A 22,100-nucleotide genomic window follows, 5' to 3' on the forward strand; every position below is an offset into this window, starting at 1 on the left:
CCTTTTTTTTTCCTTCAGTGTACCCCAGTGCAACTCACTGGAAAAGACAAAGTCTCATAATTAAGTGGAAAGCAAGAAAGGACACTTTTATTACTGAAAGTGGGAGTGAGGGGAGTGGGGCCGAGCAGGGGGTGGCCCTGGGAGAGGGTCCCAAGGGGCAGAGGTTGGGGATGTCTCAGTAAACAGAGGTAGATCGTGAATAGAGCCTCCACCCCCAGCGGGGGGCTCCTGGGCTCGGCCAAGCACTGGGCTAAAGCGTGGAAACCGGGCATTGACAAAGTACAGAGGGATGTGGGTGACCCGGCCTGTGGACCAGCACTGCAGAGAGAGGGGAGCAAAGTCAGCCTGGGCCCAGAGAAGGGCTATTCCGGCAGAGCCACCCAGTAGCCATGGCCCTCAGCTCCTCCCCACTCCTGCAGCCCAGCAGCTGGCCTACTCACCACGCTGAGCAGAGCTCCTTTGTTGAAGGAAGGATGGAAAGTGATGAGCTGGGCCTGGGCTCCTAGCTCCCCCTGGATAATGCCACTAGACGAAGAGAAGGTGAGCAGGCAGCTGGAGGCAGAAGGCAGGTATAGTGGGATGTGGGTTTGGTATGGGAGGGCCAGTGAGGAACCCAGCACTTACCAAGGAAGTAGCTCAAACACAGGGCTGTTTCGAGTGCGAAAAAGGAGGATGACTGGTTTCCCATTCTGGACCCGAGGATTGCCTATAAGAGATGGACGAGGGATAGGAAGGAACTCTGGAGGCCAAATCCCAGGGCAGGGGCACAGCAGAACTGCTGCCAGGACACAGATACACTTGATTGATGGGAAGATGGTGCAGCCTCAGCAGAGGCCTTCCTCACCACCTCTTACCTTTCATGAGCACAGCTAGCCGCTCCCCGCTTGGGTCCCAGACCATGGAGTGAGCCTCTCCCCCAAGTCTATGAGTGAGAACAGCAGGTTGCCAGGTTGCCGGGCTCTGCGTGGTCCTTCCCAGCCTTGTCTCCGTCCTTCCCTCACCCACCCAGCTTACCTCTCCTCGCCATCTGGCGTCTGTATGGTGGTCTCAGACAGATCTGCCACTATCGTAGCGGACTTGGCGCCTCCAACATACCCCTTTCCCTCACCTGTGGATCAGAGCAGGTGCTCTTAAGTGTAGGAAAAGGGCCCCTCTCCCCCGGTTCCCTGTCTCCTCCCCATCACAGGCATCAATGCCTCTCAAGTCTTCCGAGCTTCTTTACTTCCCTTTTTCCTTCAAGGCAGCATATTCCAGATGGCTCTTTCCTCCCTCTGACTACCCCAGCTATTGTGCATCCGGAAGTATTGCCCCTGACTCACCACAACGTTCTGGGAATGACAAGGAGTAAATAAGCGGTTCCCCCAACACGGTGAACAGCAGGCGGTTTCCACTGGGGCTCCAGCAGCCAGTCTGAGGTCAGGAAGCAAAGGGCAGGAAAAGGGTAGTCTATGAGAATTCAGGAAGGACGCACAGGAGCAAGAGAAGTAGAGGAGGTGGGGGGCAAGTACAGCCAACCTCCTCCCCAGCTCCTGCACCGCACACTCCCTCCTACCTGGCATCGCCCCGAGAGGGTAGGCCACCGCTCGCAAGTCCACATCTGGGCCTCCCAGACTCTGTGCCAGAGAAGCAGGCCACAGCTTAGAGTTGCAGGTCTCACAGCTCAGACCTCCCTGCCTGTCAGTCCCAGGTTGAGGGGAATGGGAATGGGGACAGAAGGCTGTGCAGCTGGAAGTTCCAGAAGCCTAGGGCCTTTCTCCACATCCTTCCTGCCCACTTCCGCTCTCCCCACACTCACCGAAAGACAGCTGAAGGAGTGGTAGCCAAGACTTTGCTGCCATCTGGGGACCAGAGCAGGTTCGTAACCCCACCTCCCCGAAACCAGGGAAGGGGAACACAGGTCTCTGTTGAGACATCCCATACCTAGGAGACGGGGGGACAGTGAGACAGGGAGACAGTATCCCCAACACCCCACAGACCCCCTTCCCTGAGGTACAAAGAACCAGAGAGGAGAGGAAGTGGAGAGGGTTGAAACAGGAGGAAACAGCGAGCAGAATTTTACATGTGAGGAGCAGGGTGCTCCTGCACCTTGGATAAATTTAAGACTGAATGGATAACTGTTCCTCGCCTCCCGCAGTGTACTTCCCACCACCAGGCAAAGGCAGCTGTTCCCTCAAGTCTGAGGGGTGTGGCTGAAGTGACCCCAAGAGGTATGGGGATCAACTCACCAGGATGGCAGCGTCCACAGGGGAAGCTGAGAGCAGCCGCCCCCCACTAGGGGCCCAAGCCAAGCTGGTAACGGGTGTGTGCCCAGGGTGAGAGAGCACCTGGGCACAGCCAGAAGAGGGTCTGCAGAAGGGAGACGGCGTGGGGTCAGAAGACAAGAAGAAAGCCCTGTGACTCTGCTCCCTTGCCTCCGCCTGCTAACACTGCCCCATCCCTGTGGGCCCTCTGAATGCAGGAGTAAGAATAATGGAAGTTAAAGGAAAACAAGAAGGAAGCAAGGGCAGTCGCTACCAGGAGGCCCAGAAAGGGTGAAAGCGGGTAAACCTGAGACAGACAAGAACTTTATTACTCCTGTTACTCATTTATTTATTGGCTGTGCTGGATCCTTGTGGCCACGTGGGTTTTTTCTCTAGTTGCATTAGAGGAGCTTCTTGTTGCAATGGCTTCTCTGGTTGCAGAGCATGGGCTTTAGGGCACGGGAGCTCAGTAGTTGTGGTTTCTGGGCTCTAGAGCACAGGCTCAATAGAGCACAGGTTCCCAAGCTTAGTTGCTCTGAAGAATGTGGGAATCTTCCTGGATCAGGTATTGAACCTGTGTCTGCTGCATCGACAGGCACATTCTTTACCACTGAGCCACCAGGGAAGTCCGAAAGAGACAAAACTTGTGACAAGTAAAGTTCTATGGTGCTGGGCTGGGGAGATGCATGCTCTGCTCTGGATGAGAACCATCTCTCCACAGGCCCATCCTGGCTGGAGGCCAGGATACCCCATGACATCACCTCACAGTTCCAATCTCTTATCTTTCTAGTTATCTGCCACTCCTCAGAATTCAACCTGTGCTCCCAAACCTCTCTGTGTTTCCTTGTCACAGTTAGCTTCCCTCCTCGGTGCTCTGCCTCGTTTTCTGCTCATCAAAGATGGCGCGTGTGGCAACCTCCCCGACTAGGCTGGGAACTAACTGAGGCCACCAGCTGTGTCAGTCAGCTCTGAATCTCCAGAGCGACATACTTGGCCCAAAAAGTGCAGGCTACTATCAATTAATGCCACTCTGTCCTTTTTCCTCCCAACTGTACACCCACCTTTAGCTCTAATGAGGTCACCAGTCTACAAGTTACTCTTAATTTTACAATACATCAGTTTACAGAGATCCATCTCATTCTTTTCAGTGGCCTCACTGTATTCCACTGAATAGATGAACTATTATTTATTCAGTCGTGCTTCCACAGACACTTCAGTTGTTGGTGATTTTTTTATTACATATAGTACTGCAAAGTATTCTTTATATCTTTATGTACTCATGTCATTATTTGTATAGAATACAGTATTAAAATGGAATTGTGGGTAAAAGACTTGCACCTTTCAAAAGATAAATATGCCAACAAATTATTTTCTGAAAAGTTTGTGGGGCTTCCCTAGTGGCCCAGTGGTTAAGAATCTGCCTCACAATGCAGGGGACACCAGTTCGATCCCTGGTGCAGGAAGATTCCACAGGCCAGTGCACCGTAACTGCTGAGCCAGAGCTCTAGACCCTGGGAGCCGCAACCACTGAAGCCTGTGTTCCCTAGAGCCTGTGGTCTCAACAAGAGAAGCCATTGCAATGAGAAGCTCGCACACTGCAACCAGAGAAAGCCCCTGCTCACTGCAACTAGAGAAAGCCCACACGCAGCAACAAAGACCAGGTGCAGCCAAAATAAAATAATTAAAAAAAAAAAAGTTTGTACCACACTATGCCATGTTTCCTACTCTCGCTAATCATGGATGTTATCAAACATTCCAGTTTTAATAATACTGTCATTCTGAATGGGCAAAAAAAAAAAATCCTATATATTTTTCTAGTCCTTTTAATTATGTATTTTTATACTTAGTTTTTTTATCAGCTTGGAATTTATTTGTATATAAAATGTGAAGCAAGGCCGAACTTTATCATTTTCTAAATGGATAGCCAATTATGTCAAAACCACTAAAAAAAAAAAGAAATCTGAACTTGTCTATTGCAATGCAGGCCAAATTCATCATATATTAAATTTCCATGAATTCCTAGGTCTGTCCCTGAATGTTGTTCTGACACACTGATGTGCTTGTCTGACCTCATGGCAGTATCTTTGTGTTACTGTGACTTCATGAAACATTTCAATGCCTAGAGGCAAGTCTCCTGTCCATGCGCTTCCTTTGCAAACATTCGTGGCCAGCCTTCCACATTTATTCTTTCATAAAAACTCTAAATAGCATTTTTTCCAGTTCACAAAAACAATTCAGTAGAATGCTAATCGGAAATATACTTAACTTGACATCTTTATGATTAAATTTTCCTATCCAGGAATACAGGAGCATGTCCCGCCATTAATTAAGCTTTTGTTTAATATTCTTGTTTTAACATTGACTTCCCTGGTGGCTCAGACGGTAAAGCGTCCGCCGACAATGTGGGAGACCTGGGTTCAATTCCTGGGTCAGGAAGATCTCCTGGAGAAGGAAATGGCAATCCACTCCAGTATTCTTGCCTGGAAGGAGGCCTGGAGGAGCCTGGTAGGATAGTCCATGGGGTCGCAAAGAGTTGGACATGACTGAGTGACTTCACTTTCTTCTTCCTTTAATATTTTTCAACCACTTTCTTCAGATGTCTAACATTAAATAAATTTAAAATTTATTCCCAGTAACCTATAGTAATTATTGGACCTGTTGTAATAGAACATATTTTTCATCACAGTTTCTCAGCTGATTCTTACTGGTACAAAGGAAAGCTATGACCTTTTCAGTTTCCTGGATCCAATTATGGTACTACTTACATTTCTTACCAGATTAAAGTTTCTTTTAGTTGAATCTCTTGTTTTATCTAGGTGTAAAATCATATCTCCAAAAAAATTAATTTTATCTTCTTTCTCAAGACTTTACCACATTCCTTTTTCTTGTTTTACTGCACTCACAAGAACATCCAAAACTACTGCTGATTAATATGGTGGCAACAATACCTCTGTCTTTATCCTGACATTACTGGAAAAACTTTTACTATTTCCTATTTCACGGTTTAATATGGCAGCCACTGATTTTGAGTATATACTTCTTTATGTTTAGGTCATCTCTGTGTATTCCTATTTACTTTATGCATTCAGCAGGATGTCTGCTTATTCAAGGGCATTTATTAATACAAACATTTTTCTCCCTTAATTTGCCAGTGTAATAAATCATTTTAATATATGTCCTAATGGTAAATAGTTTCTAATTTCTGGAAAATTCCACTAGGTTAAAAAAAAATTTTTTTTTAATATGCTTTTGGATTCTATTTGGTAGTCTTTTATTTAGGATTTTAAAATCAGTATTCAAATAGTTTCTTTCTTATACTACCTATTGTCAGGTTTCAGTTTTAGGGTCACATTAACTTTATAAAAAACAAATCAGGATGGGACAGATAGAGGACATTAATGGGAAAACTGGTGAAATGTAAACAAAGTCTATAGTTTAGTTAATAACAACATTCGAATGTCAGTTTCTTAGTTTTGATAGATGTAACATGGTAATATCAGATATTAACAATGGGGGAAATGGTGTGACGGTATAGCCAAACCCTCTGTACTATCTTTGCAGCTTTTCCAAAAATCTAAAATTACGTCCATATAAAGTTTATTAAAAGGAAGAAACAAATCAGGAGGCTTTCCAAATTTTTCTATAATCTGGATTAGTTCCAATAACATGGAGATTATCTTTTCTCTGACAATTAGGCAATTATCATAAAATCACCTCAGTCTGTCATCTTTTCTAGTGGCACAACTCATCCACTTTGGTAACACGTATTTGGTAGAAAATCAAACATTTCCTTAGATTTTCAAATGTGCTGGTCTAAATGTATAAAATATTCTCTAATAATTCTATTTTCTTCCATATCCGTGGTTCTCTCTCTTTTCCCATTCTGAAAATAGTATACTTTGATTTTCTCTTTTGCCTTAATAAAGCGAGCCAAAATCTTTATTCAAAATTTAAAGAACCAGTTTCTGGTTTTATATTTAGTTCTTATGGGGATTCTTTTTCCATTTTCACTGGTTTCAGCTCAAATCCATATTAATTCCATATCTACATTAATTGCCTTTCTCCCTCCTGTTAAACTTGCATCTGGCAGTCCTCCCAAAGAGACTTTCTTTCCACTTCATGATCCACAGGTGCACACTCCCCACAATCCCAGAAGCCCCTAGTTCTGTCCCTTTCTCTAGATTACCGCTTCGCAGAACCTCCACCTTGGCCTTAGGTCTGCTTCTGTAGCCATGGGAAGTGCTGTGAGGATAAAGAACTTTTCCTCCCAGACCTCACCAACCCATGGCCTCGAGTCAAGGTAAGAGACTGCTGGAACTCACCGGGTAGACAAGGACGTGGGATCCAGAGTCCAGATGAGAATGCAGCTCTGGCAGGCCACAGCCAAGACAGAGGCACTGAGGGGCTTCCAGGCCAGGGCTGCCACATTGCGCTGCAGCCGGTGCTTCAGGGAGGGGACGATAGTGCTGGGGTGAAATGGGAGGGGACAGAGTCAAAGCAGGGACACTAAGGGGAGGGGACCTGAGTGTAATTGAGGACAGACACCCAGAGAAGAAAGCAGACCATCCAGTGCCTGGGGGTAGGGTGGGACAGAGGACAGGATAAAGGCTGGGTTTGGAAAGAGGATGCATCCAGCTGTGGGGCCTCCCTGACCCCAGTTCTGAAAAGAGCCATCGGACTGGGCTCAGGAACTGCAGGACTCCTGGGGCACCAGAGCTGGAGAAGGAAGTGGGGACTGAGAGATGGAGACTTAAAAGAGTCAGAGCCCACCCAGTGCGCCACACATACCTGTTGGCATTATACACCCGGACTGAGTCATCCAGCAGAGCCACAGCAAACTTGTTGGTGTGGGGGTGCCATGCAAAGACCCGCAAGCAGCAGCTGGACCTGGGGCAGGAGTGAGAGTCAAGAGTCCGAACTGCACCTCGCCACACCTGGGCCCAGAGCTCAGGCTGCCTTCCACATGAGACCGTTTACCATTTTTTGCTGTTTCTTTCTTTATTGGGAGGTAGAAGGAGCGAGAACATGGGGAACAGTCAGGGAAGGGGTGGGAGGAGTCTCTGCCTTGTTTTTCCATCTCCCCAGAAGTTTCAAGATTCAGGACTTCCTTCTAACAAAAGCCCCAGAGCTGGTACACTCACCAGTTTGTGACTTGAGCAAATTCAGCAATCAGATCTTCGCTCCTAAGCTGTAATGACAAAGCAGACAGAGGATGCACTGGGACAAAGGGAGCTTATCCCCTCAAAGCTCCCACGGGGAGCTGGACCATTCCCACCCTCTGCCGTCTTCCCATCACAGCCTGACCCTAAGGCACAGAAAATGGTAGGAGCAGAGAGTAGCAGCAGGGAGGGCCAGTGGCAGAAGCCAAACTTACAGACAGATGGGGAAACAGGGACCCGTGGAGGGAGGAGGCCCATCGACAGAGTGCCAGGGCCCAGCTGGATGCCGTCTTCACCCACTCAAACACTGTGGGGTTGAGGAAGCAGCCGTGATTAAACCGTTCACAGGGCTCTCACTGGGCACCTTCCTAGGTAAGGACTGAGCAAGGGCAAGCACTCTCCAGGCCCTTCCACCCAACAAGTGATCTGGACACCCAATCTGCGGCATGAGGGGTAGGTAGAGGTGAGAGAAGATAGCACCAGGGGAGACAACTGGGCCAGGAATACAGGGATAAAGGGAAAGGCGCTGGGCCAACAGGTATTGGGATGAATTACGGAGAATATGGAGGGGAGATGGCAACCACAGAACCAGAGAAGGCTGCAGGTAAACACACTTACCCTCTTCCTCTGAATTTGCAATTTCATTCAGCACCCCGAAAAGGCCTACATCACGCCTGAAGAGGAGAGGGAACTGAGTTAGATAGCTTTGATCCCTTCAGTCTCCCCTCTAAGTTCCTCCATTCATTCATTCATTCAATAAACATGTACTCAGAGTAAGATCAGGGACTTCCCTGGTGGCTCAGTGGCTAAGACTCCACACTCCCAATGCAGAGGACCCAGGTTCCATCCCTGGTCAGGGAACTAGATCCCACATGTTGCAGCTATAAGATCCTGCATGCTGCAATGAAGACCTGGTGCAGCCAAGTGAGTAATATATAAATAAATATTTAAAAAATAGGTAAGAGCATTTCCATTTAATGAGTGGCAACTATACGTCAAACACTTTATACCGTCCTTTCATTCTACCCATTTCCTCAATGAGACAACTAAGGCTCAGAGGTCTGTCAGGGCTTTGTGTGAAGATCAAGGAGTCAGGACTTGCCCGAAGACAATGAATGGAAAGCCACTGAAGGGAGTTTCAGTTAAGGAATAAACTGATCACCCAGGCATTTTAGAAAGATCAATCTGGCTGCAGATTAGAGGGAGACAAGAATGGAGAGAAAGAAACAGGTTAAGAAGCTACTTCAGGAATCTAGAGAAAGGCCAAAGTGGCCTGAACCACTGGGGGTTGAGAAAAGAGGGCAAGTCTGAGAGCTTGAGGAAGTAGAACGGACAGGAGGATTAATTCAACATTAGTAAGGTAAAGGATAATATCAAGGGAAACACCTAGATGATAATTATAGCATCCAACACTGATTACACTGTGCCAGGGCTGGGCTGCAGCTTCACACGCAACATCTAACTTAGCTATTATCACAACCCTACACAACAGGGATTGTTATCAACTGCATTTTTAGATGAGAGAACAGGGAGTGTGAAAGGTTGATTATCAAAGGTGAACTAGGTAGGAAAAAGCAGACTCAGGATTCAGTCTGTCTGTCTGTCCCAAAGCCTACATTCAAACCACTTATATGACTAGGAAGGGCATTACTTGAGACGAAAAACACAAGGAAGATGCTGACATAGAGAAGAAAACAGAGACTGATTCTGAACATGCTGAGTGTGTGGAGCCTGTAGAGTATCTGACTGAGGGTGCTGAACAGGCACGTGAACACCAAGGTGCGGTGCAAGTCCAGTTCAGGACGTCAGCATCTGAGAGACAGCAGAGGGCCTCCCTGCTGTCAAAGCGAGAACAACGCCGCGTCGTGGGTGTGACTGGTGGTGGAAGTAAAGTCCGATGCTGTAAAGAACAATATTGCATAGGAACCTGGATGGTCGGTGAATCAGGGTAAATTGGAAGTGGTCAAACAGGAGATGGCAAAAGTGAACGTTGACATTTTAGGAATCAGTGAACTAAACTGGACTGGAACGGGCAAATTTAATTCAGATGACCATTATATCTGCTACTGTGGGCAAGAATCACTTAGAAAAAATGGAGTAGCCTCATAGTCAACAAAAGAGTCCGAAATGCAGTACTTGGATGCAATCTCAAAAACGACAGAATGATCTCTGTTCGTTTCCAAGGCAAACCATTCAGTATCACAGTAATCCAAGTCTATGCCCCAACCAGTAACACTGAAGAAGCTGAAGTGGAACGGTTCTATGAAGACCTACAAGACCTTTTAGAACTAGCACCCAAAAAAGATGTCCTTTTCATTATAGGGGACTGGAATGCAAAAGTAGGAAGTCAAATGATACCTGGAGTAACAGGCAAATTTGGTCTTGGAATACGGAATGAAGCAGGGCAAAGACTAATAGAGTTTTGCCAAGAGAACACACTGGTCATAGCAAACACCCTCTTCCAACAACACAAGAGAAGACTCTACACATGTACATCACAAGATGGTCAACACCGAAATCAGACTGATTATATTCTTTGCTACCAAAGATGGAGAAGCTCTATACAGTCAGCAAAAACAAGACCGGGAGCTGACTGTGGCTCAGGTGGTGAACCCCTTATTGCCAAATTCAGACTTAAATTGAAGAAAGTAGGGAAAACCACTAGACCATTCAGGAATGACCTAAATCAAATCCCTTACGATTATACAGTGGAAGTGAGAAACAAATTCAAGGCATTAGATCTGATAGACAGAGTGCCTGAAGAACTGTGGATGGAGGCTTGTGACACTGTACAGGAGGCAGTGGTCAAGACCATCCCCCAAAAATAGAAATGCAAAAAGGCAAAATGGTTGTCTGAGGAGGCCTTACAAATAGCTGAGAAAAGAAGAGAAGCTAAAGGCAAAGGAGAAAAGGAAAGATATACCATCTGAATGCAGAGTTCCAAAGAACAGCAAGGAGAGATAAGAAAGCCTTCCTCAGTGATCAAGGCAAAGAAATAGAGGAAAACATAGAATGGGAAAGACTAGAGATCTCTTCTTCAAGAAAATTAGAGATACCAAGGCAACATTTCATGCAAAGATGGGCTCAATAAAGGACAGAAACGGTATGGACCTAACAGAAGCAGAAGATATTAAGAAGAGATGGCAAGAATACATAGAAGAACTGTACAAAAAAGATCTTCATGACCCAAATAACCACGATGGTGTAATTACTCACCAAAGCCAGACATCCTAGAATGTGAACTCAAGTGAGCCTTAGGAAGCATCACTACGAATAAAGCTAGTGGAGGTGACAAAATTCCAGCTAAGCTATTTCAAATTCTAAAAGATGATGCTGTGAAAGTGCTGCACTCAAAATGTCAGCAAATTTGGAAAACTCAGCAGTGGCCACAGGACTGGAAAAGGTCAGTTTTCATTCCAATCCCAAAGAAAGGCAATGCCAAAGAATGCTCAAACTACCACACAATCGCATTCATCTCACACGCTAGCAAAGTGATACTCAAACTTCTCCAAGTCAGGCTTCAACAGTATGTCAACCATGAACTTCCAGATGTTCAAGCTGGATTTAGAAAAGGCAGAGAAAACCAGAGATCAAATTGCCAACATCCATTGGATCATAGAAAAAGCAAGAGTTCCAGAAAAACATCTACTTCTGCTTTAATGATTATGCCAAAACCTTTGATTGTGTGGATCATTACAAACTGTGGAAAATTCTTCAAGAGATGGGAATGCCAGACCACCTTACCTGCCTCCTGAGAAATCTGTATGCAGGACAAGAAGCAGCAGTTAGAACCGGATATGGAACAACAGACTAGTTCCAAATTGGGAAAGGAGTATGATAAGGGTGTATATTGTCACCCTGTTTATTTAACTTATATGCAGAATACATCACGCGAAATGCAGGGCTGGATGAAGCACAAGCTGGAATCAAGACTGCCGGGAAAAATATCAATAACCTCAGATATGCAGATGACACCACCCTTATGGCAGAAAGCGAAGAACTAAAGAGCCTCTTGATGAAAGTGAAAGAGGAGAGTGAAAAAGCTGGCTTAAAACTCAACATTTAAAAAACTAAGATCAGGGCATCCAGTCCCATCACCCCATGGCAAATAGATGGGGAAACAATGGAAACAGTAACAGACTTTATTTTTTTGGGCTCCAAAAATCACTGCAGGTGGTGACTGAAGCTATGAAATTAAAAGACGCTTGCTCCTTGGAAGAAAAGCTATGACAAACTTACAAAGCATATTGAAAAGCACAGACATTACTTCCCTCGTGGTCTAGTGTTAAGAATCCACCTGCCAATGCGGGGGCACAGGTCTGACCCCTGCACTGGGAAGACCCCACATGCCGCAGAGCAACTAAGCCCATGCACCACAACTACTGAAGTCTGAATGCCTGGCCCAATGCTCTGCAAAAAGAGAAACCACTGCAGTGAGAAGCCCTAGCACCCCACAACAAAAAGTAACCCCTGCCTACCACAACTAGAGGTAGCTCCCGCACAGCAGCTGAAGACTCAGCGCAGCCAAAAATAAAATATATAAACAGAACTTTAAAAAAAAAAAAAGCTATGCATATAAAAGACAGCAGGAAGCAACTTCCCTGGTGATCCAGCGGCTAAGACCCCATACTCCCAATGCAGGGGGCCGGAGTTCAGTCCCTGGTCAGGAAACTAGATCCTGCAGCACAACTAAGGATCTCGAATGCCACAACGAAGATGTAAGATCCTGCACAACTAGAACCCAGAGCAGCCAAATAATTATTTAAAAAAAAAGACAGCAGAAGAGAAGCAGCAGCTCGATGGAGGCAGAAATAGAGAAAGAATCCAAGACTGAATGGGTTTTCAGACCACAACCTGAAGTTTAGCTTCACTCAAGGAGACATGCAAATGAAACGGTTATGCAAAATCAAATATCAAAGTTTGAAAAGACAAGTGTCAGAAAACAGGCACTCTCATACACTTTTTTGGCTTTGTTTCTTTTTTTTTTTTGGCTTTGTTTCATTTTTAGGTTTTTATTGGAGCATAGTTATCTCACTGCTGGTGGGTCTATAAATATGTACAACTTAGAGCCCTGTATGGCAGCAGCCCATGAAACTACAAATGAACATGCCCTTTGAACCCCTACATACAATGATGAGGATAATACTAATCATGACTAACTCTTGAATTAACATGGGTTTTACTCATTTAAGGGCCTAGATCTGATACAGTGCCTGATGAACTATGGAATGAGGTTCATGACATTGTACAGGAGACAGGGATCAAGACCATCCCCATGGAAAAGAAATGCAAAAAAGCAAAATGGCTGTCTAGGGAGGCCTTACAAATAGCTGTGAAAAGAAGAGAAGCAAAAAGCAAAGGAGAAAAGGAAAGATATAAGCATCTGAATCCAGAGTTTCAAAGAATAGCAAGAAGAGATAAGAAAGCCTTCCTCAGCGATCAATGCAAAGAAATAGAGGAAAACAACAGAACGGGAAAGACTAGAGATCTCTTCAAGAAAATTAGAGATACCAACAGAACATTTCATGCAAAGATGGGCTCGATAAAGGACAGAAATGGTATGGACCTAACAGAAGCAGAAGATATTAAGAAGAGGTGGTAAGAATACACAGAAGAACTGTACAAAAAAGATCTTCACGACCCAAATAATCACGATGGTGTGATCACTGACCTAGAGCCAGACATCCTGGAATGCGAAGTCAAGTGGGCCTTAGAAAGCATCACTACGAATAAAGCTAGTGGAGGTGATGGAATTCCAGTGGAGCTATTTCAAATCCTAAAAGATGATGCTGTGAAAGTGGTGCACTCAATATGCCAGCAAATTTGGAAAACTCAGCAGTGGCCACAGGACTGGAAAAGGTCAGTTTTCATTCCAATCCCAAAGAAAGGCAATGCCAAAGAATGCTCAAACTACCGCACAATTGCACTCATCTCACACGCTAGTAAAGTAATGCTCAAAATTCTCCAAGCCAGGCTTCAGCAATACATGAACCGTGAACTTCCTGATGTTCAAGCTGGTTTTCGAAAAGGCAGAGGAACCAGAGATCAAATTGCCAACATCTGCTGGATCATGGAAAAAGCAAGAGAGTTCCAGAAAAAACATCTATTTCTGCTTTATTGACTATGCCAAAGCCTTTGACTGTGTGGATCACAATAAACTGTGGAAAATTTTTCAAGAGATGGGAATACCAGACCACCTGACCTGCCTCTTGAGAAATTTGTATGCAGGTCAAGAAGCAACAGTTAGAACTGGACATGGAACAATAGACTGGTTCCAAATAGGAAAAGGAATACGTCAAGGCTGTATATTGTCACCCTGTTTATTTAACTTATATGCAGAGTACATCATGAGAAACGCTGGACTGGAAAAAACACAAGCTGGAATCAAGATTTCCGGGAGAAATATCAATAACCTCAGATATGCAGATGACACCACCCTTATGGCAGAAAGTGAAGAGGAACTCAAAAGCCTCTTGATGAAAGTGAAAGTGGAGAGTGAAAAAGTTGGCTTAAAGCTCAACATTCAGAAAATGAAGATCATGGCATCCGGTCCCATCACTTCATGGGAAATAGATGGGGAAACAGTGGAAACAGTGTCAGATTTTATTTTTCTGGGCTCCAAAATCACTACAGATGGTGACTGCAGCCATGAAATTAAAAGATGCTTACTCCTTGGAAGGAAAGTTATGACCAACCTAGATAGCATATTCAAAAGCAGAGACATTCCTTTGCCAACAAAGGTTCGTCTAGTCAAGGCTATGGTTTTTCCTGTGGTCATGTATGGATGTGAGAGTTGGACTGTGAAGAAGGCTGAGTGCCGAAGAATTGAGGCTTTTGTACTGTGGTGTTGGAGAAGACTCTTGAGAGTCCCTTGGACTGCAAGGAGATCCAATCAGTCCATTCTGAAGGAGATCAGTCCTGGGATTTCTTTGGAAGGAATGATGCTAAAGCTGAAACTCCAGTACTTTGGCCACCTCACGCAAAGAGTTGACTCATTGGAAAAGACTCTGATGCTGGGAGGGATTGGGGGTAGGAGGAGAAGGGGATGACAGAGGATGAGATGGCTGGATGGCATCGCTGACTTGATGGACGTGAGTCTGGATGAACTCCGGGAGTTGGTGATGGACAGGGAGGCCTGGTGTGCTGCGATTCATGGGGTCGAAAAGAGTCGGACACGACTGAGTGACTGAACTGAACTTACTCATTTAATCATCACTGCTGCTAAGTTGCTTCAGTTGTGTCCAACTCTGTGCGACCGCATAGACAGCAGCCCACCAGGCTCCCCCGTCCCTGGGATTCTCCAGGCAAGAACACTGGAGTGGGTTGCCATTTCCTTCTCCAATGCATGAAAGTGAAAAGTGAAAGTGAAGTCGCTCAGTCATGTCCAACTCTAAGCGACCCCATGGACTGCAGCCTACCAGGCTCCTCTATCCATGGGATTTTCCAGGCAAGAGTACTGGAGTGGGGTGCCATTGCCTTCTCTGATTTAATCATCACTAGAACCCTGTACATAATTAAACCAGAAAGGAAACCAAGTCATTGGAGATGAAACTGAACTACCATTGCACAGCCTTGAGTTCCACAGAAAGGACTGATAATTTGATGTGTTGAATGACAGACAGCTCTGAGCTAGAGAGCGCCAGGAAGCCCAGGGTAGAGAGATGGTGACCCCACTGCATCCAGGATCTGTAGACCAATGGCCCAGGAGACCCTTTGCCACGTCTCACCAAATGTTGATGCATCTCTTCCACACTTGCTCCCGGTGGTGAATGAAGGCAGTTCTTGTGCCATGGTCCAGCCTTCCAGGGGTCTTCAAGGGATCCTTAGTCAGGTTTAGGACAGGAAGATTAATCCACTATAGCCAGAAATGAGAGGTATGACAGTGAGTGAGTTCTTTCCAGATCCCTACTGAACCCCCGTTTCCCATTTCCACAAAAGAAACACTTGTGGAACTGGGGAAACAAATCTTATCTCCCTTATCGGTAAAACCAGAATAATATTTCATAGGAGTGCTGTGATTATTAAATCACATTTTTAAAACATTTGTGGAGAACACCTGACTCAGAGCCTCTTTCTTCCACACAAACGTTCAATAAACGTCCATTTCTCTTCCTTTTCCTTGCCAGGAAAACCTCGGGGGAACCAACTCCCCAGGTTGGGCCTTCCCAGTTGTCCCAGATACTGTCTCCAACTTATCAGAAGTCCTCCTGCATAGTCACATCCCCTAGATTCGCCCCCACTCTCTCCATCCCCGCTAGGCCCGCCCCACAGCTCCTCAGCATCACTCATCCTCCAATCCCAGCTCTAAAACACATTCCATCTCTTCTATTCTTCTCCACCTGGGAGAGATTGTTTCCAATCCTCCAGTCTGGGGACCGCGACGCGCCCCACCCCCCCCCCGACCCCCGCCACGCTGCCTCTGCTTCCACATACCCTCCAACACCGCCCCCCATGCCTAAAGGTCCCTCCCTCCTCGCCCTGACCACCTGGCCCCGGAAGTCGGGAGGCGGACTCTCACAGCTACTGCCTGTCACCAGTTCGTTATTGTGCTCGTATAAGGTGATTTGTCCTCTAGGCGGCGGAGGAGGGAACAACCCCAGGGAGCACATCTTGCCGGTCCCGAGGACGTCCCGGAATCAGCAGACTCCCAGAGCCCCGCTCCTCTGACTCTTAGTTCCCGGGCTAGATTCGGATGCCTACGGGTTGCCGCATGGGACAAACGGCAATACAAAGCTCAAAGAAAGTAAACGGAAGAGCAACGCAGAAGAAGGACGCATGCGCAGTTCTGGGATCGACTTCCGGCGTCCTGGCGCGCCGCCTAGCGGCGGGAGAAAGAGCGGCGCCGACACGTCCGCAGCGCTGACCCCTAGTTAAGAGTCACAGCGGGTTTTTTTTTGTTTTGTTTCCTGTGAGACTGCTGTTTTCCCAGTTCCGAATTCCCCAGCATAGTCTCCCACTCACTCTCAGCACTCGAAAAGCTCAAAATAAGCCACGTTCAGGGAAGTACCTAATTAAACCCTTCCAGAACTGTGAATCGCCCAGAGGAAAATACCGACTCTTATCACGGGCAGCTGGCTGGAAAGTTGAGGGACGCTCACCCGGAGGAGGAAAGTCAGGCGGGAGACCTTGGGAGGGAGAGTACTGCGCCCGCCAGAACCTAAAGGCCACAGGGTTAGGCTTCCTGGAAGGAAAAGTGGGAACAGTTGGGAAACTGATATTTCCTGAGCATTTATTATGATAAGTGCTTGACTAATCTTTACAACTCCATGAGATGGGTACTGTTATACTACCAAAAGGAAAGTGAGGCACGAGGGAGATCGGACCTTAAAAATACCAAAACCGGGAATTCTGCCTTCAGAATAAAAGTGAGATGGAGAGGAGAGGGGCAAAAATAGGTGAAGGGGATTAAGAGGTACAAGCTACAAAGTAAAAAATACAAGGATGTAATGTCAACACGGGCTTCCCCAGGTGAAGAATCCGACTGCCAAGCAGGAGAAGCAAGAACCTGTGGTTCAGTCCTTGGTCAGGGAAGATCCCCTTGAGAGGGAAATGGCAACCCATTCCAGTATTCTTGCCTGGGAAATCCCATGGACAGGAGCCTGGAGGGCTACAGTCCGTCGGGTCGCAAAGAGTCGGGACACGACTTAGCAACTGAACAACAACAGCAGTACTCAAGGAATATAGCCAATGTTTTATAATAATTTTGTGTGGAGTATAATCTAAAGAAATAACAAATCATTGTGTTGTACACTTGAAACATTGTAGCCAATATAGCACAGGGAAAGTAGTCAATACTTTATAATAACTCTGTATGGAGTATAATCTATAAAAGTATCAAATCACTAAATTGTACACTTAAAACTGATACAATGTTGTATATCAACTATGCTGCAATTTTTAAGCGATATTTATCTTACTCTAATTCATAACAATGGAGTTATTAATAGAATTGGAGTCTAATGCAATTGCAGGCTCCTCTTCTTACAGCTGTGTAACTTTGGAAAATCACTGAACTCTTTGAGCTTCAGTTCCCAAAGGAAAGATATAAACATCTGAATGCAGAGTTCCAAAGAATAGGGAGAAGAGATAAGAAAGCCTTCTTCAGCGATCAATGCAAAGAAATAGAGGAAAATAACAGAATGGGAAAGACTAGAGATCTCTTCAAGAAAAATCAGAGATACCAAAGGAACATTTCATGCAAAGATGAGCTCGATAAAGAACAGAAATGGTATGGACCTAACAGAAGCAGAAGATATTAAGAAGAGATGGCAAGAATACACAGAAGAACTGTACAAAAAAGATCTTCACGACCCAAATAATCACGATGGTGTGATCACTGACCTAGAGCCAGACATCCTGGAATGTGAAGTCAGGGCCTTAGAAAGCATCACTACGAACAAAGCTAGTGGAGGTGATGGAATTCCAGTTGAGCTATTCCAAATCCTGAAAGATGATGCTGTGAAAGTGTTGCACTCAATATGCCAGCAAATTTGGAAAACTCAGCAGTGGCCACAGGACTGGAAAAGGTCAGTTTTCATTCCAATCCCAAAGAAAGGCAATGCCAAAGAATGCTCAAACTACCGCACAATTGCACTCATCTCACACGCTAGTAAAGTAATGCTCAAAATTCTCCAAGCCAGGCTTCAGCAATACATGAACCGTGAACTTCCTGATGTTCAAGCTGGTTTTCGAAAAGGCAGAGGAACCAGAGATCAAATTGCCAACATCCGCTGGATCATGGAAAAAGCAAGAGAGTTCCAGAAAAAAACATCTATTTCTGCTTTATTGACTATGCCAAAGCCTTTGACTGTGTGGATCACAATAAACTGTGGAAAATTCTTCAAGAGATGGGAATACCAGACCACCTGACCTGCCTCTTGAGAAATTTGTATGCAGGTCAAGAAGCAACAGTTAGAACTGGACATGGAACAATAGACTGGTTCCAAATAGGAAAAGGAATACGTCAAGGCTGTATATTGTCACCCTGTTTATTTAACTTATATGCAGAGTACATCATGAGAAACGCTGGACTGGAAAAAACACAAGCTGGAATCAAGATTTCCGGGAGAAATATCAATAACCTCAGATATGCAGATGACACCACCCTTATGGCAGAAAGTGAAGAGGAACTCAAAAGCCTCTTGATGAAAGTGAAAGTGGAGAGTGAAAAAGTTGGCTTAAAGCTCAACATTCAGAAAACGAAGATCATGGCATCCGGTCCCATCACTTCATGGGAAATAGATGGGGAAACAGTGGAAACAGTGTCAGACTTTATTTTTCTGGGCTCCAAAATCACTACAGATGGTGACTGCAGCCATGAAATTAAAAGATGCTTACTCCTTGGAAGGAAAGTTATGACCAACCTAGATAGCATATTCAAAAGCAGAAACATTCCTTTGCCAACCAAGGTTCGTCTAGTCAAGGCTATGGTTTTTCCTGTGGTCATGTGTGGATGTGAGAGTTGGACTGTGAAGAAAGCTGAGCACCGAAGAATTGATGCTTTTGAATTGTGGTGCTGGAGAAGACTCTTGAGAGTCCCTTGGACTGCAAGGAGATCCAACCAGTCCATTCTGAAGGAGATCAGCCCTGGGATTTCTTTGGAAGGAATGATGCTAAAGCTGAAACTCCAGTACTTTGGCCACCTCATGCGAAGAGTTGACTCATTGGAAAAGACTCTGATGCTGGGAGGGATTGGGGGCAGGAGGAGAAGGGGCCGACAGAGGATGAGATGGCTGGATGGCATCACTGACTCGATGGATGTGAGTCTGAGTGAACTCCGGGAGTTGGTGATGGACAGAGAGGCCTGGCGTGCTGCGATTCATGGGGTCGCAAAGAGTGGACACGACTGAGCGACTGATCTGATCTGATCTGATCTCCCTCATTTGCAGAGGGTAGTAACGCATGGTTGTTTCCCATACATAAAAATGGAAACAAAGCCATTTAAGAAATTGTAAAGCACTAAGCAGATTCAGGAGATAAACAGCTCTAACTCTGCCACAAACTAGGTGACCCTGGACATTGGTTCATTCATTTAACAAATATTAATAAGCAATTCCAGGGCTTCCCAGGTGGCACAGTGATAAAGAACCCCCTGCAGGAGATGCAGGAGATAAGAGTTTTATCCCTGGGTGGCAAAGATCACCTGAAAAAGAAAATGGCACCCTACTCCAGTATTATTGCCTAGAAAATTCCATGGACAGGGGAGCCTGGTGGGCTACAGCCAATGGTGTTGAAAAGAGTTGAACACGACTGAACACGCATGCGTGCACGCGTGCACACACACACACACACACACACACACACACTCAGCAATTCCAAGGATCAGGCTCTGGGCACACAGAACTGTATAAAGCATAGTCCCCACTCCCAAGAGCAACCAGCCTCAATGGAGAGACATTCTGCTTTAATATTTTTGTCTGTGTCTGCCCCTTCTTTCTACATGAAAAGTTCCCCTCGAGCATTATACCCCGAGTCAGAAAACCAGGGGTTCCAGAAGGTTAATAAACATAGGACTCATCTGAAAATCTTGTTAAAATACAAATTCTGGGATGGAGCTCTGAAGCTGTAGCTCCAAAAAGTCCCCAGGTGGTACAGCGTGGACAACACCATGAGTACCCCGTCTGGCCCTTAGCTGACTGTTGTCTGGGAAGTCACAGAAGGCGTAAAAGAGCAGAATATACAAACCGGCAAGTTTGGAGAAATTGGCTGAGAAAGCACTTCCTGAGACAGGAAAGCAACATAGGATTGAAGGAAAAGTGGGAGTCTGTGACTGACAGACCTGTGGAGAGCAGTGAAATGCCACTCACAAACTTTTTTTTTAATTAATGTATTTATTTTCGCCTGCACCAGGTCTTTCTTGCTGTGTGAGGGCTTTATCTCTCTCCTTGTGTTTGGGACTCTCATTGCCATTGCTTCTCCTGTTGGGGAACACAGGCTCTAGAGCACTGGCCTAGAGTTGTGCTGTAGTTGCTCTACCTCATGTGGCATCTTCCTGCACCAGGGATGGAACAGTGTCCCCTGCACTGGCAGGTGATTCTTAACCACTGGACCACCAGGGAGGTCCCACCCCCAAACAGTTTCATTGTATCTTAACCTTGGCACCATCCAACCCCCACAACTCACTACAGCCTGGGCCTGCAACTTCCACCCTCCCTTCAATGAAGCCTGATTTTCCCCAACAGATTGCGTTATAATTATCAGTTAGGTACCTGCCTCTTACCAGTAATGTGACCTGGAGAGAAGGAAACGGTGCTCTGTGTATTCACACACAGTCACCATCTCCCATGTGTGTGCTTAGTTGTTCAGTCGTGTCCGACTCTTTGTGACCCCATAGACTGTAGCCCGCAGGCTCCTCTGTCCACGGGGATTCTCCTGGCAAGAATACTGGAGGGGACCTTTCCCAATCCAGGGGTCGAACCCAGGTCTCCCGCATTACAGGCGGATTCTTTACCGGAAGCCCATACAGCTTATTTAATGTTTGTTGAATGATTTTTCACAATTTGCAGAGTCTTGGGAGAGTAGTCCGGGCCTAGCGCACTCTCCACTAAATTCACCAGGGGGCGCGGTGGCCCCGGCGTCACAGTGACTGAGACCCACAGTCCCGGGGGCGCAGAGCTCTCAGCAGGCGGTCTCTCCACCCCGGCCACTCCCTACGACCTGGGCGGGAAACCGAGGCAGCGCCCCTGCCGCTGCCCGAAACTTCTAAAATGGGCCCCCTACTTTGAGAGGCGGGAGGCATCACGGGAGCCTGGGTGCCTGGACCTCGTCCCGCCGCCCCTTCCCCGGGCCCGCCGAAGCCCGGCGCCCCGGCCCGGGGCCGGTAACCAGGCGCACATGGCCCGCCCGGCCCTGTTTGTCCTGGCAGCGCGCCGCCGCTATTTGAGGCGGTTTTTATCTCCCAGAAACCAGCAAAACCCCAAGCGGAGTCTAGGGAAGATGAAAGGGGCCGAGGGGCCGGGGAGGGGACGACCGCGAGGCTGCGGCGGGCGGGAGCTGGCACCGGACAGGCGGAGACCGGCAGGCGAGAAAGCCAGGCCCTGGGGGGTCCCGAGGAGCCGAGCCCGGGGGTCCACTTCGGGCTGCCGCCGCGAGCCTGGGCGTCTCCCGCCCCTTTTCAGTCTCTCTTCCGCCGCGGCCCCCGGCCCGCGGGAGAGTCCTCGGAACTCCGATCCTCTTCAAAGAGCCTTTGAAGCTTCGCTCCCCGCCCGAGGGCAGGAGATTTCGCACCTGGACGGGGGCGGGGTGGGAAGGGGGCCGGTAGCTCGAGTTCGGCCGGATCGCCGCCTGGGACCCGCCGACCCCTCCCCGCTGCAGCGCGGCGGGCCTCTCCCGATGCCCCGAGCGGTACCGGCAGACTGGGGCGCCGCCCGCAGTCGGGCCCAAGCCGGGGGAGCTGCGGGTGAGCCCCTCTGCCTGGCGGGGGAGCCCTAGGGGGCGGGGGCCGCACAAAGCCCTATTGTGGCTGGGGGCTGGCCGCCACAGAGTGCCTTTTGTTCCGCCTCTAACTCCGTGGCGGGCACGACTGATTGCAGGCCCCGGGCCGGGGGCGGGTTACGTGCCAGGCGGGTCCGCCCGCGGGAGCCGCACCGCGCCGGGCTCTGGCCCCGCGGTACTCCTCACGGGGCCGGCGCGCGTCCCGGCTAATGCCGGGCCAGGTCCGCTGGTGCCGAGCCCGAGGAAGAGCCGGGGAAGAAACCTCTTT

At 47.2% G+C, this 22,100-nt stretch overlaps 1 protein-coding gene across 1 annotated transcript; it reads right to left on the reverse strand.

Annotated features, from left to right (window-relative positions):
* Positions 1 to 60: 60 nt before the first annotated feature.
* Positions 61 to 16,156, reverse strand: AAAS (aladin WD repeat nucleoporin). Its single transcript, XM_027543002.1, has 16 exons — positions 15,886 to 16,156; positions 15,127 to 15,254; positions 8,018 to 8,073; positions 7,615 to 7,706; positions 7,382 to 7,428; positions 7,029 to 7,127; positions 6,563 to 6,706; positions 2,226 to 2,346; positions 1,796 to 1,920; positions 1,553 to 1,613; positions 1,320 to 1,410; positions 1,015 to 1,108; positions 855 to 922; positions 625 to 706; positions 441 to 525; positions 61 to 318 (listed from the first exon to the last, which is right to left on the reverse strand). The coding sequence occupies exons 1-16, from the start codon at positions 16,006 to 16,008 to the stop codon at positions 91 to 93; spliced, it is 1,644 nt and encodes a 547-aa protein (XP_027398803.1). The 5' UTR covers positions 16,009 to 16,156; the 3' UTR covers positions 61 to 90.
* Between the last annotated feature and the right edge of the window lie 5,944 nt (positions 16,157 to 22,100).

Source organism: Bos indicus x Bos taurus, chromosome 5, assembly GCF_003369695.1.
Source record: "Bos indicus x Bos taurus breed Angus x Brahman F1 hybrid chromosome 5, Bos_hybrid_MaternalHap_v2.0, whole genome shotgun sequence".
Classification (NCBI taxonomy): Eukaryota; Metazoa; Chordata; class Mammalia; order Artiodactyla; family Bovidae; genus Bos; species Bos indicus x Bos taurus.

What these genes read in the sequence shown, in the direction of transcription:
- AAAS (XM_027543002.1), bottom strand. Translation starts at nt 16,008, where the DNA reads ATGTGCTCCCTGGGGTTGTTCCCTCCTCCGCCGCCTAGAGGACAAATC. An exon ending in TGCAAATTCAGAGGAAGAGG is followed by an intron (nt 7,707 to 8,017) that starts GTAAGTGTGTTT and finishes TCAACCCCACAG; the next exon opens with TGTTTGAGTGGGTGAAGACG. An exon ending in GCTAGCTGTGCTCATGAAAG is followed by an intron (nt 707 to 854) that starts GTAAGAGGTGGT and finishes CATCTCTTATAG; the next exon opens with GCAATCCTCGGGTCCAGAAT.